The sequence below is a fragment of the Zootoca vivipara genome, chromosome 1, assembly GCF_965207765.1.
Source record: "Zootoca vivipara chromosome 1, rZooViv2.hap1.1, whole genome shotgun sequence".
Taxonomy (NCBI): Eukaryota; Metazoa; Chordata; class Lepidosauria; order Squamata; family Lacertidae; genus Zootoca; species Zootoca vivipara.
This window is the reverse complement of record NC_142582.1, coordinates 105,488,258-105,503,706: the sequence shown is the minus strand read 5'-3', so window position 1 is coordinate 105,503,706 and position 15,449 is coordinate 105,488,258. Positions and strand designations below refer to the sequence as shown.

Here is a 15,449-nt window from a genome sequence, read left to right as displayed (position 1 = left end):
CCCTCCTATCCGCTCTCTAACTAGGGAAGGAAGAGGTAGGAGAGAATAATAAAAAGATCCCAAGCTTGCAACTTTGTCGCTGGTTTACTGGCGCTCAGGATGATCTCCAACTAAGCCCTGTGCACTGCTAAGCAGGTAAGGCTGGTCTGGAGGCTGAGGGGGAAGTCCCTCCCCTCATGGTATCATATCATGACAACAGCCCTTCCTGGTTAGCAAAGGAGAGGCACTTCCTGAATGTCAAAGACCACTCCACCAGAACCTTCAGAGAACTGGATGATGGACAGCTCCCCCAAAGGCTGTTTCTGTCTCCTCTCCCTTTCAGGAAAAGATGGGTCTTTTGTAGCCTTGCTTTCCTCACTTGCAGGGCATTTAACTGTTTCTAATGCTTTATACCTATTTGGGAGGGGGCCAGTAGTATGTCTTCAGCCTGCTTTGAGAGGGGTTTCTCTATTCTTACAAATATTTTTCCACATACCTGTAAAGTCCCATGAGTATGCAGAAGCTCCTACTTTGTCCGTTGATGGCCTCATTTCGCTGTCCTGTCTGTTTGCACAGGGCCACCAAAAAAGGAGGGCTAACGCTGATAAAAGCAAGAGGTGCACACACATTTTTGTTTGGGGAAAACAAGCAGACTGCAAGGATTTGGGCTTTCTGTGCAATTCATAACAGGAAACTTCTGCTTGCAGTTTGCGTTTCAGTGTAAAACAAAGCTCAAGACAGAATGTGATATATGGTGCTTTTTTTATATGCATGCACTCATTATTGTTCCAAATTGTTTTGGAGCACATGCTAGGGTTGTCACTCAGTTAAAGAAACCTTTGTCAAATTATCAATTCAATCTGCATAAATATTTTAGGAAGAATACATAATGGTTCTGAAAGAAAAAAACATACTTCCTTTAGGTCAATCAAGATATGTATAAATTGCAGGTTTGGGAAGTCAATCTATAATCCGTTACATGTACTTATTATATTTTTAAATGCTGTGCCCAATTAGTAACTCAAAAGGTTTTTAATCCCAGTACAAACTTGTGAAAAGGTCCAAAAGGTCTGGCTGCATAGGAATCACTGGTGAAATATCTGGAGAAGGCAGAAATGGACAAATTAACTGATCTGATTCATAGGAGAAATGGTAATTCTTAGAGTTCTATGTTGGTTGCAAAGTGGTAAGCTTTGACAAGATCTTGTTTTTGTAAGTATTTTTATTCATCATCTTGATCAGATTGTACTAATAATAGTAATAACCTTTTTAACCAATTAAACTGATTAACTGATGAGGTTGGAGCCCTCGCAAACACACCATGAACAAAACTCTTGATATTAAACAAGTTTATTTATTAAAATGATTCCTCAGATACAAAGCATGGGTTCAAAATATAATGCATTAGTAATCCATAGTTGTGCCGGTGTGGTTGGCAGCTGTGCCTGGTTAACAAAGGAGGCACTCCTGACTGTCAAAGCTCAACAGCCAAGGCTCAAGTGCTCTTAACTGGAGCGAGGGTCTCCTCCTTTTCAGCCTGCCCCAAGTCCCATTCGCTCAGAAGCTCCGAGGCCACCTCTGTGTAGAGATGATTCCAGTCCCAGCTGATATCATCCTGCCAAAAAAGAGAAAAGGAGAAATACTATGCGGAGAAATGTCCCAAAGCATTGCTACACAGTTCAAATGGCAGAAAGAATGCTGTGTCTTGTCTAAAAGCTACTTCATAGCAGAAACCCAAACTCTACTAGAAAGCCTGAAGGTTTGACAAGGTGTGTTTTAATCCACACCACTTGCGGTGCCACTATTTTATATATCACTGCAAATTATACTGTATACATGATCACAGTAATTGCAAGTCCTCTAGGATGAAATCAATTGTTTTGACTTACAGTGGTACCTCGGTTTATGAACACAATTGGTTCCGGAAGTCTGTTCATAAACTGAAGCGTTCATAAACTGAAGCGAACTTTCCCATTGAAAGTAATGGAAAGTGGATTAATCCATTCCAGACGGTCCGCAGAGTAACCGTTCATAAACTGAAGCGAACTTTTCCATTGAAAGTAATGGAAAGTGGATTAATCCGTTCCAGACGGGTCCGCGAAGTACTTAAACTGAAGCGTTCATAAACTGAAACATGGGTGTAATTGGTTCCGGATGTCTGTTCATAAACTGAAGCGTTCATAAACTGAAGTGAACTTTCCCATTAAAATTAATGGAAAGTGAATTAATCCGTTCCAGATGGGTCCGCGGCGCTCATAAACCGAAAATTCATAAACCGAGGTTCCACTGTATTCCAAACAGGGGTTTGGTCAGGTTATATGACTGAATTGACCTTGGTCGCCTTGATGGGTAACCTTTATCGAGAGAAGGACAGGTGGAACCTATTGTTCTTACTTGATCTGTCAGCAGCTTTTGATACCATTGGCCATTGTATCTTCCTGAACTGTCTCCATGAGATGAGCACTGGGGTCAGTCACTGTTACACAGTGCTTCAGTTCCTACCTCCAAGGCTGGTATCAGAGAGTAGCGCTGGGCAATTATTTTACAAGCTCGTTGGCAATTGTTTTGTGGGGGGCTGCAGGGTACTATCCTGTTCCCAATGCTATCTAACATCTACATGAAGCCACAGGTCATTAGGAGAGTTAGGGCAAGGGGCTAGAGGGCCAGCTGACCTCAGTGGCCAGGAGTGCCTTTTACCAACCTTAGTTATAGCCATTTCTGGATTGGGATAGTCTGACAGCTGTTGTTCATGCACTGTTAATTTTGATTGGATTACTGTAATGTGCTCTATGCAGGGCTGCCTTTGAGACTATCCTGGAAGCTGCAGTTAATGCAAAAATTCAGTGCCTTGACAGCTCACTGTGGCAGGATCTTTCCATCATATTATACTGCTGCTGAAAGAATTGCACTGGCTGCCAACTGGTTACAGGGCCAAGTCCAAGCTGCTGGTACTGGTGTACAAAGTCCTACATAGCTTGGAACCAGGATACCTAAAAGTTTGTCTCGTCCTCCTATATACACAAACACTTGCTGCATTGTTCGTTTGGCACAATGTTGTAATTGGGCCTTTAGGGGGGATAGATATGTTGGTAGATAACCAGTATAAATTTACTTTTAAAGAATAAATAGTCCACAATCCCAAGAACAGGAAGCTTGCATTGTTAAGAACAGGAAGCATATACAGTCGTACCTTGGTTTTCAAACAGAATGTGTTCCGGAAGTCCGTTCGACTTCTGAAACGTTCGGATACCAAAGCATGGCTTCCGATTGCACAGGCATGCCAGAAACAATAGCGGAAGCCGCATTGGATGTTTGGCTTCCAAAAAAAGTTTGAAAACCGGAACAGTCACTTCCAGGTTTCGATAGTTTGGGAGCTGAAACGTACGAGTACCAAGGCGTTTGACAACCAAGGTACGACTGTATGGGTAGAAAACTGCCAACAGGAGAGTACTGCAGCAAACAGAAAAAGAAGAAGTACATGTTATGTATGGAGAAGGTCCCAGAATCAATCCCTGGCATTTCCAGGTAGGGCTGGAAAAGACTGAAACCCTGCAGAGCAGCTGCTAGTCAGAGCAGACAACACTGAGCTAGATGGACCAAAGGTCTGACTTGGTTTAAGGCAGCTACCCATGTTCCTGTTCCTGCTGAGCAAAAATAATGGTCTAGTTCTCCTCTTGGTCCAGAGCAAACTCACCTCTCGTACATCCTGTTCTGGAGCTAGAACCTTACTGAGCAACTTCAGGTCAACCTCTCCATCCTGTGGGATCACATAAAAACGTAATTCAATTCCAAGAACAATAACGGAAACGCACATATTGGACACGTCTGTCCTGCTTCTGGATAACTTACATTGCCACTAATGGAGCAAAGCTGTTCAAACGCATCGGCATCTGGATGAGAAAACCAATCCAAAGAGAAATTTTGGCACTCTACCATCTGGAAAAAGCCTTTTCACTTTGGGAAGGCTCTGTAGCTAGAACTGCATGAGAGCTTTCTAATTCTCTCGTTATTCACATGCTGAGCCTTGGCTCAAAGTATAAAAACGGAGTGTGCTTATTCCTTCTGGAGGGAACGGAGCTCCACCAAAGGAATTATAACAAAGGGATGGACCCTGGATTTAAGTAAAGATCACTAAAGTGGGAAGTGAAGATGAACGCCCAAAGATGCCTTAGCAGACACTGCAGAGCATATACCATGCAGATCTGCCAAACAGGTACTTAACATCTTGTGTTCCAGAATGGTGCTATCAGTAGAATGCTCACCTTATTCACATGCTGCACTATCACAACAGTCTCCCTGTAAAAAGGGACACCCTGGGGTTTATGGGAATATCGATTTCTATCTGCCTGCACTCACCAAAGTTTGGAAAGCAGCATACTTCATGAGGTCATTGTCTAGGTCACGGTAGGTCAGCACTCTGTTCACCTGAACGCTGCAATTGGGGATAGAGCAAGGAACCAAATAAGAGCACGCCACGTCCCTCACCAGAATCCATATGTTCCACTTGGAATGGTTTTACTTGCTTTATTGTTGTATATTCCTTAGTTGTAACCTGCCTGGAGATCTTAGGGTGAAGGGCAGGTAAGAAATATAATGAATAAATAAAGCGGCTGTCATAAACACAGACCTGGTCTTAATAAAAAGTTCGTGTTTTTTGGGTTGACACACATATTCAGAGTCCGTAGCAGCTGTTCTCTCTCTCCATATGAAAACAACAGTTTATCATAACCACCTGTTATTTGTAGCAACACCATGTAACTGCTCAAGCAAATCACAACAAAATCCGAATGAGTGGGGTCCACTTATGACTATCAGTTCAACACAAGGATTTCCGTGGCAACTGTGATCTTGCTGTTACCTGGGTGGGGCTGCAACCTGCATGGCAAAGTCTTCCTCTTGTACCTCCTCCAAGTCAGGGATCACTGGGATATCTGCAAGGGATGGAGGAGTCATAAGGCTGCAGAACTACCAAAACCTTCCCTAGTTTTCTCAGTGTGAAAGTAACGTGGAGGGGTCATAGCTCATGCTTTGCACACAAAATGTCCAGGTTCACTTCCTGGTGCCTCCTGTTAAAAGGATCACATAGCAGATGGTGGAGAAGACCTCTGCCTGAGATCCTGGAGAGCAGTTGACAAGAATGGACAATCCCGGGGGTAGATAAACCAATGGACACCAGTGTAAAACAGTGTGGTATGTTTGTACATTGTATCTCCGAAAACACCAGAGATCTATACTGCAGGGTAAAAAGCTATGTGGCTGCTGCACCTTCTTTAAAATTAAATGGATGGATTTGTGTTCCAGTGGGAGGAGTATACAGATCCCAAGAAAGAAAGAAAAGCAAAAGGCTCTCTGTGAAGATTGAGGGATAGCCTGACTGCTTTGACAAACTGCCAAATACTACGCAGAGTAATGTTCTTGCAGTCATGTGAGCATGACTTCTATTTGCTGTCTGAGCATATGAGCTCAGACAGCAAATAGAAGATGATCGGGATTATCTCTGTCTTCTTGTTGGCATCCATCTGTCTCAAGGGACAATGGAGTGCACCTCTGGGGGTGAAGTCAAACTGCTTAATTAGCAGCACTGAAGTAACCTCCCTAGGGCGCAAACCTGGGTAGAGTATATGGAGGTCCTGGGCTGCCTAGACAACAAGACCCTCCCCCCTCAGTCTTGCTGGTGGTCCAAAGGAAAGCACAGCAATACATTTGGCACCGGCTTGGCTGCAGGAGTTGCCAGAAGGAGGCATACAAGGCGCCATCCAACTGCCTTAGAGATTCCACTCTGGATTTGTGTAGGGTTTACTCCTTAGCCTTTTCTTCTCCCAAAGAAATCCCTGGTTTATGTTTAGGATCAGAGTTTTCCATCTCCTGCGTGGGCTACCTTCTCAGGTTGATGAGCCCCACCTGCCCCTTATCTCTATTCTCTATATGTGACAATTCGGACTGCTGGGCTTCAAGTGACAAGACGCATCCTCAGGCTTTGCCTACATACATGGCTCAATATTTTGTGAATTAGGCTGTCTCTCAGTGAGAGTGATAAAATTAGCTATATTCCCCCTAGGCAAATATTTATAGTTCTATGCAAGTACCTGCCTGTGTCCATCCAGCTCAGTTCTATCTACATGGACTGGCAAAACAAAATTTAAAAAATCCTTCCAGTAGCACCTTAGAGACCAACTAAGTTGGTCATAAGTTGGTCTAAGTTGATCATAAGTTGGTCTAAGTTGGTCTCTAAGGTGCTACTGGAAGGATTTTTTAAAATTTTTATTTACTACGTCAGACCAACACGGCTACCTACCTGTAACATGGACTGGCAGTTACTCTCAAGGATTTCAGAAGAGATCTTTGCCAGTCCTACCTGGAGATGCCAGGGATTGAACCTGTGACTTTCTGCACGCAAAGCATGTACTCTACTGCTAAGCCACTGGCCCTTCCCCAAGCTGGCCAGCCAGCTGCCTGCAAGCAGCATCCAGCCTACCGTACCAGAACGTGTTGACTATCTGCAGCTCTGGATAGTTCACACTAGACTTGGTTTCACTGCATTCTAATTTTGAATTTGAATAGTGGATTTCATTTTTCTTTTTCAATGCCAGACATTTTGGGCTCCCTGGTATGATGAAATAGTCCATAAACACTGCATTTCCATTTCCAGTGAACTAGCCCTTGAGCACCTGGGCTCTAAAGTATGCACCTCCTCTGGTTTTAAGATGCTGGCCATCCCTGACTTGTTCTGATTCTGAAAGTTGTTCCAGAATCATACATTCCTCAGGAAACTGGCTGGCAAAGCTCTACTGTGATCCTTTACTCCACTGCCTGAAATGAAAGGGAGATGGTGCCTTGGCAGTGAACAGGCTGCTTCCAATTTTATCCACAACTGTGCTTTCTAACTAAGCATTTGACTGTTTCCAGCTCTGCCCAGGCTGAAATGAATATTCAAGAGCTGGAAAGGCGCCCTGCCTGTGGAGTCTGGGGTCCAGGACTGGGTCTTTAAAAAAATATATGTTTCCCCTTATAGCCCTCTGCCAGTTCCAAAGTGCACAGGTCCCATCTTCCTATCCGCTCTGCATCCCTGCAGGCTTCCCTGACCCTGGCGGAGGCAGTGCTGGTCCATCTGCAGCAGGGCAAGGGTTAGCCCGGACTCTTGACAACGAGGGCTGTTTGGAGCAACCCACACAGTGGGATTTCTCTCTAATTGGCTGCCTGGTGAAGGGGCTGAATGAAACCGAGACTGAAGCCAGAGCCAAGCTAAAGCAAGAGATGGCAACAGCTTGGACAATCTCTGCAGAGTTGTGCTTTCCAGCTCCCCAACCACTCAAGGACCTGTTGCCTTCAATGGAGCAGCTTTCAGCTCACAGCAACTTGGATAAAGGAACCAGAGCACTGGAGGTGCCATCTTTGTGCCAAACAGCACAGAGATACTCTGTGGCCACCTCAGTGCTGTAGCACAGGAAGGCCTGTATGCCCATGGAAGATTTGCATAAGCTCATTTCACAGCAGAGGCTCTGACTGAGCAGGCCACAAAAGAACGACAGAGAAATAAAAAGTGGTGAAAGATAAGCTGGAAACAAATCTAAGACCTGAATCTGTAGGGGATCTGGTGGCCTTATTTTTGCATACTCAGTCAAGTCCCTTTTAGGACCTGGTTCTTGCACAGAGAAACCTGCCTTTTAAGTACCACTTTCTGAGCGCAATAAGCTCAGCAGCTATTCAGAAAACATAGATTGAAGGTATTACTTGGGACCCCTTCATGCCACCCGTTTAGTATAACAAATTCTGCAGCATACACTGAATATCGTACTTGCTTGAAATTGGCAGCCAGCCAAGGCCAAACTGATTTCACTATGTGCTGTTAACTCTCATTTTGCCAAGCTAAAAGGCTTAATGAAATTAAGAAACTAGAGGATAAGAATCATGAAATCAAGAGGAAATACCAAGAATGATGAGGCGCCAAAGAGCATTAAACTAAGTAAGGCTTATTTCTAAGTAGGGCGTATTTCTTTCAGGTACAGCTTATGTCTTTTAACTTATTCGTCTAGTTCATTGAAAAAAACACACATAAATAGAACCCTGTATGATATTTTTTTTTAAAAAAAAGATCTAAATGTGCAGGAAAAGGGGCATTATTATCATGCATTATTACTTGGGGAACCTCTTGCCCGCAAGTCAGATTAGGTCTGCCAGGCATCTTAATTTGGTCTGCCAGGCCATTTTCCAGAGCCACACCAACTTCCCCCAAACCTGCTGCCATATGATAGCAGGGTTCAGGTAGGTAAAGCCTTGGCTGCAAAGGAACAGTTGGGAGTCTTAGGATGCCCACCTAATTGTTCCACTGCAAGCAGTTTTTGCACCGGATGCCTCTTAAATTTGCCCCCAAATGCAGTCCCCACTGGGGTTGGTTCCACTTGGGAGTTCTAAATGAAGTCAATCCCTGCATTTGACAAGAATATTTGCAACTATGGTTTGAATTCAAGCAGTGGCTGCAAGAATCGGGAGTGCACTTAGAGTACACTTCAAATTCTTTGAAACTTAAGGAAGATGTCAGGTGATTGACAGCTGGATGGCCCTGCCCACCTGCCAAAAGTGGCCCACCAGTCAGATCAAGTTCTCTACCCCTGTGTTAATAGGGCTGGTAAAGCTTTAGCAATAAAGAGCTGTTCGGCAGCCCAAAAGTTACATTTAGAAGCTTTCACAAGGACAGCATTTAAAAGTCAGCCTTATTCTTTGCTAGAGGTTTAAGTGAAAACATATAGAACCTATTCCTGTTAAATCTAAGAAACATTTCTCAAGGGTGAAGTACCTTCATAAATTAGTTCCCTACAGATTAATCCACATAGTTCAGATAACAGCATGCAGAGAACAGTACAAGATGCATACCATCAGAGATGCTGATCAAATACAAGAAATCCCCCCCATTTAGTTTCATTTCATTTAGAAGCATTTGCTTCTAAAATCTTTATACCGGTACGGTAGTAACTCACGCAGGTACTCCCTGAAACCACTGGCCCTGCCAAACAGTCTGCCTCAGGCAACCCTTGACCCGTTGACCAGTAACTGTATCCCCAATGCTCCCCATTGTTGTCATATGAAAATTCACAAGTGAATTTTCACAAGTTTCTGAAGAGTTGCCTTATGACTGCATCTCAGCTAGGGAAATGAGTCTCTATACATGGGAAATTTCAACATGGGAATTGCTCTTAATTGAAATCCCTCAACCTGGTTCCAACATTCTCAAATAGTGATGCTAGACTCTGGAAAGGGGCCACATGAGAAGCAGGGAACAATGTTGCAGAGAGAGTAAAAAGAAATGGGTGGATTGAGTTTCCCTGGGAATCCTACAACTCTGAAAAACACTGACCTAGTTTGTTCTCAGGAATTATCCAAAGCCCTAAAATTATGCTCTCTGCTTTGCTATGCCACACTTTGTCCCCATTTATTGACCTGCCATTTTCAATAAGCAATTCAGCATGGGAACTCCTCCAAATATAATCCTAGTGAGTTGCTGTATCCAAAGAATGCAAGAATGCACACCTCTAGTGCTGTGTACGTACAAAACTATATAAGAGCAGAGCATGTGGAAAGTGAGATTTTGAAGGCCAACTCTCTGGGTCCTCCCTGTTTTGTACACAGCACTATGAGGCTTTAAAAGCAAAGGAAGTGAGCTAAGTTTTATATTTTAACAGAAGAAAACTTCAGCCAGAAACCATTCTAATTTCTCTGCTGTTGCAAAACTTTGTTTTACTGAATGCTGTTACCTTCTGCATCACGTTTAGGGAATTTTAAACAGGCAAATGGAAGAAGGTATCTGATTGAAGATGAAGTTAAGTGAAAGAAATTGGTCTCATTTAGCACATGACAGGATTCATCTGTGTTCTCGAGTCCACTGAGGTAGCATCATGGGCGTTTCATATTCATGAGCTGCTGCGACACTGTGTCCCCGCATTTACAAAGCACCGTGTTCAGCAAATTCTGTCCCTGTGGACACCCCATGCATTTCATGGTCTTGTCAGAGAGACATCAAACACGCCAGTAACCAAATACCAGAAAATGGCTTTAATTAGTGCATCTCAATTCGATAATTTTTCCCCTCTAAATAGAAAAAGGAGGAATAAAAATAGAGAAGTGGAAAGCAACAGGCTAGAGTCTTCAAAAAATGCAAGGAACAAGGAATGGAGGCAGCTTCGGTGGAACACACAAACAAGATTGAGTTCTCTCTCCTTTGAGGGTAATAAGCAAACCAATGAGGCATGTATAGATGCCCCAGCCTCTCTGGACCACTGACCAGGGCATAGATGGTGGAGGGTTACAATTTACTCTTCCAGCATCAGGTCACGCTACCCATTGGTGATGCCATTCACAGAGAAGTGGGTTTCAAACATTGTCATTAAAAGGAAAGTCATAGCCCTAAAAATACGGAGATATCAAGGGAAAAGGGGGGGGCTGTCCAACTTCCTGAAAGCATTTTACGAACAGCTGCAACTATGCCAACATGCTGACTACAGCCAAAAATTATCTAAGAAGCTTTAGGATGATCTCATCACCATCATAGCCCTTGCCCTATGCTGTGTAGTGCCAAAGAACACCACTTTATAAAGGCCATAATTTTAGGAGAAAACAAAAGCAAGCTGCATTTTATTCTCTCTTAAATCATCTAAAGCTTGATATTTGGTTGCCTGTTATGATTTGGGGTGGGGGAGACAAGGAAGCAGCAAACACACCACCCTGCAGCAAGGTTGACTTCCCTTCCACTATGTTGTTTAGTCGTTTAGTCGTGTCCGACTCTTCGTGACCCCATGGACCATAGCACACCAGGCACTCCTGTCTTCATGGATCAATGCCTTGTCGTGGCGAAGGGGCTTGAATAACTCAGAGAAGCTATGAGCTATGCCATGCAGGGCCACCCAAGATGGACAGGTCATAGTGGAGAGTTTTGACTAAACGTGATCCACCTGGAGAAGGAACTGGCAAGCCACTCCAGTATCCCTGCCAAGAAAACTCCATGGACCCTTCCACTATACAGTATAGAAAAATAATTCTTGCACTATTCTATTGCCTCTGTGTTGAGAATATTCCAGAGAGAAAGAGAAAATGCTGGTGAACTCACTTAGACTGACTTCTCGGCTATCCTTTTAAATAGAACCATAGAATTGTAGAGTTGGAAGGGACCCCAAGGGTTATCTCACTGCTTGGTAGTTACCTGAGTCTTCTTTTTTCCCTTTCTCAAACATGGGGGCAACATTTGTGTGCCTCCAGTCCATAGGGCAGTCAACGTCTAGTCATTTAGAGTCATTCATACTGAACGTTACTATAAGATCATAAGAAGGGAGCCCTGCTTGACAGCCTGAAGGCTGGATGCTCCCCACTCAGCCATTCGCTCCAGAAAGACACCATGTTCAATGGCACTAAAAGCCGCTGAGATTCAGTAGCATCACGTTCTTCTGTCTCTCTTCTGACACAGTATCTGTGCTAAACCTGGCCTGAATCCTGACTGAAATGTATCCAGGAAATCAGTTTAATTTAAGAGAGTCTGAATCTGGTTGTCCACGCCACTGGGCTAAAATGATGGGTACCTTCTACCGTCTTTCCCACATTTTAAGACACCGTCTTATAACTTTTTTTCCTCAAAAAAACACTGGGTGGCTTATTTTCAGGGAATGTCTTACCGGTATTTTTATTACATCAGGAGCAGTGCCCCTCTTGCTCCCTGTCTCCCTGCGGGGCAGGACTCTTGACTGAAAGAAAATGACGGGCAACAGCCACCACCAAGCTCCATGAGAGGGAGTCTGAGGGAAGGGAGGTGTGTGCATCGCTGGCCCAGCCCTCTCTCCCCGGCCCTGGGATGTTCGTGAGGGAGGGAAGGAGCTCCTCCGAAGGGCTGCTCTCTCTCTCTCCCCTCCCAGGTGGGGACTCACTTAATAGCAATCTGCTACACTGGAGCTTCTTAAATTTAAACCAGTACAGTATAATGGAATCTATCTGTGTGATGCAGTCGTAGCAGTAGCCTATACTAAAGCAAATAAGGATCTCTACCAGCCAGCCAACTGCCCAAGACTTAAGAGCGAAAGTTCCAACAATGTAGCACTTTGTAGCACTGATAGCAAAGAGGCTACCGGCTGAGATACTGCAGAAAACAAAGAAGCCAGCTGAGCAGCAATTAAGATGGTAAATGGTAGCAATTAAGTAGCAATTGAGCCAGCAGAAAGCCGGGTGAGATAATCTGCTGGTCCTAACAACCCGTCTGTGTTTCTCTTACCCACAAAATGTTAACTTTTGTGTAGGGTGTAGGGCAGTGTTTAGCAGCTCCTAAACAGCGAGAAGGGGAAAGTCCTTAATCCCCAAGGCAAGGACTGCGCCACCGGCAGCGATCCCGGTACCGGTACAAATCCTTAAAGGGGAAGCTCTACAGACAAGCAATAGAAAGAAAAAAGAATCCTCACTTTTTAAAAGGCTATTAAAAGGGGGAAAGGTGGGGGGAAGCGAGAGGTGGGCTGTGTGTGTGTGTGTGTGAGAGAGAGAGAGAGGCGGGGGGGGGGGGAGAGAGAGACGCGCACACAGAGTCTCTCCCTAAAGGGGAAGGCAGCGTCTTCAATCGCCCCTCTTTTTTCCCTCGTGCTTTCATCTTCTCCCCTCCGCAAATGCCACTTTTCTCCTCTTCACCAAGCAAGCAGAGCTCACACAGCCTAGCTAAAAAAAATATATTTTGGAATCCTTTTACAGGTATTTTAAAAAATGCTTACAGAAACGGGAGGGGGAATCACGAGGCTGCAGGAACGGCTCTACGGTGCATTTTTACAAGCTTTTAAAAGAAATACGTGTCTTTGGAGCGACAGTAAAATGGGGAGAGATTTTTATGGGGGGGAGTTGGCTGGCGGGAGGGGGGAAGGGTCTATCACTATGTCTTATTTTCGGGTTATGGCTTATATCGCGCAACTGCTTAGAAATCCTGCTATGTCTTATATTATGGCTACGTCTTAAAAAGGGGGAAACACGGTAGGTCCTAGGAAAGGCTTCTTCAGGAGCATTTTTGCTATTGTCCCTTGCAGGTACCTGAAGATCACCCCCATCTCTTAAAGAGACATTGATCACCTTCCTGAGGCCCCTTGGTAACCTTGGACCAGTCATTGCCCCTCAGCCTAACAGGGTTGTTGTGGGGATTAAATGGAGAGGGGGAGACCCATGGATGCTACCTTGAGCTCCTGGGAGAAAAAGTAGGATATAAATGAAATAAAATCAATCAATCAATCAACTGAGACTCATCCAACGACAAGATTGCATTCCATATATTTCGCTAGATTCACCTGCTGTAAAAGGTGGAGTCGAAGTCCTGGAGGAGGCAATTCATTTTATTCTTAAAATGCCTCACATACACATATCACAGTGGGCTTTGGATGGTTGTACCACGTCCCACAGGTCAACAGGTAAAAGGTTCTGGACCTTTTCAGAGACTTTTACATACTGACTGATATGTGTTTGCGCTTGACTGGTGGACACTGGCAGGGTTGTTGTGGGAATCCATGCTGTTTTTCTGTTGTTTTAGTTTTTTTCTGCTGTTTTCCACCTTCTCTCCTAGGCTGACCATGAATTTGGCTATATGGTCATTCCACTGGTGTAGCTGCCATGTATCTCTTGTCCCAACATGAAGCGTAGACAGGATCACTCTGCTCATGCTTCTGTGCCAAATAGTTAACTAGCTGTGTATGTTAAAGGCTCCGATTCCAGAACCAGTTAATATTTCTCCCCAGCAACTCTGTCTTAATAAACAAATACCGTATGTGAAAATTTGTGATTGGCCATTTGCACATTGTACTGATAACAACTGTGGAATGTAACTATCTGTAGATGCTAAAAAAGAAAATACACAGAACAGATTTCAGTTGTCCTCATATTAATTGTATAAATGTTGCCTGAGGGTGTGATGCAAAGATTACATCTGTAGATGCCATAAATTATTACTTTCTAGAGCAGCCAGTTCTAAGCTGTAGGTAACAAAAAGCAATTTCTCATCTATCACCAAGTGATATACACATATTAGTCCAAACAGTAACAACAGCTGGAGCATCGGAGAACAGGATGCTGTACTAATATAACTAAATGCAGTATTTCTGAAGCCAAAAATGTGTCTAAACTCTCATATACAGTATCATTTACCTTACAAAAGATAGGATACCAGTTTGAAAAAAAATGAATAATGAAGCTGCTGCTGAAGTGCGTATAAACCAAAAATCAAAATAAAGGTATATCCCCATTAATTAAAACAACAACAACACCAGAAAATGCCAACAAATGCCATCAATGCCAAAAATGCCATTAAAAGACTAAAAGGCATGCTTTAAAAATAAATGCACTTTTGTTTAATCTTTAATTATGTGAAACAACAAACATATTACATATTATATTTTCCTGCAACTAAATCAAGACGTATACTCATACAAGCCAATATATCAGCAAAATCCTGGACTTTAGTATGCTAATGTACAAAATATGCCTGGAATTCACTGTCACAGAACAAATTCTAAAAAATAATTTTCAAAAGTCTCAATATTTTATTTTGCTAGACTTTAATATAAGTAGGTATAGCATTTGTGCTGTGTCCCAAATGTTTTTGGTTACAAAAAAGAAATTGACTGATGCACTGGATATGAATAACTGAATCAGAAGCTTCTTCAAATTCCATTTTTAAAAAGGAAAGACAATGACTGAGGTTAGGCATCAGTTGTTTATTGTCACAGTGGGAAAAGGTAAGCAATGGGGGGGGGCTGTGGAAATTTTACAGAGGGTACAAATGGTTCAAATCTCTGAAACAGATTGTGAGTTAGCAGAAAACACTCACAGAGCTGGAAGAATTACTGAGAAACTAAGTGATTAAATTGATTTTTAATTAAGAGCAAAGTCTTGGAAAAAATAATCCCAACTAAATAGACAAGGCATTGGGATTTTAAAACATGCATTACCACAAGACAAGCAAAATAAGGGGCAAGAAATAAACTATGATATATTACAGTGCACCTTCTTGAGTATCTGAACTCATATTGCAATTCAGCCCCAAAACATCTGTGTCACCAAACGAGAAAAGGATGGGAGAAATCATCATAGGAACGCAAAAGCTCCATGCAGAAAACAAACCTGAGATCAAATCACCATGTTGTGAGTGTGGAAACACCAAGAGTCCAGAACTCAGTGCTCATTCATTAAAAACTGCCCTTTTAAGTTGCTAGTGTAATTTGGTCCTGTGAATTGACTCAAAGAGAGATGAGAAAGGAATGTGGCCATACTCCTGACTGCCAGAATACCAATGGTGGAAATGAACAAGTGGAGCTGCAGGTGTCTTGACCATTTTGATCGTAAGCAATCAAAAGGCCTTACTCATTAAGTTCATTGATCTTATCCCCATTGGTTTACAACTGGATCATGCCTGTTGCCTTCAGTATCTGTGTTCTATTTGTATTTAAGACATACTGAACTCCACTCTGCAACAT

General features: G+C 43.2%; 1 protein-coding gene across 1 annotated transcript in view; it reads right to left on the bottom strand.

Annotated features, from left to right (window-relative positions):
• Positions 1-1,313: 1,313 nt before the first annotated feature.
• The window catches only part of IFT43 (intraflagellar transport 43), a 50,480-nt gene continuing 36,344 nt past the window's right edge, over positions 1,314-15,449 (bottom strand). Inside the window, exons 6-9 of the mRNA XM_035108145.3 lie at positions 4,838-4,910; positions 4,336-4,411; positions 3,674-3,736; positions 1,314-1,594 (exon numbers count right to left, since the gene is read on the bottom strand). Coding sequence (XP_034964036.3) covers positions 1,475-1,594; positions 3,674-3,736; positions 4,336-4,411; positions 4,838-4,910 — 332 coding nt within the window. The 3' untranslated portion in view covers positions 1,314-1,474. The remainder of the gene's footprint in view (positions 1,595-3,673; positions 3,737-4,335; positions 4,412-4,837; positions 4,911-15,449) is intronic.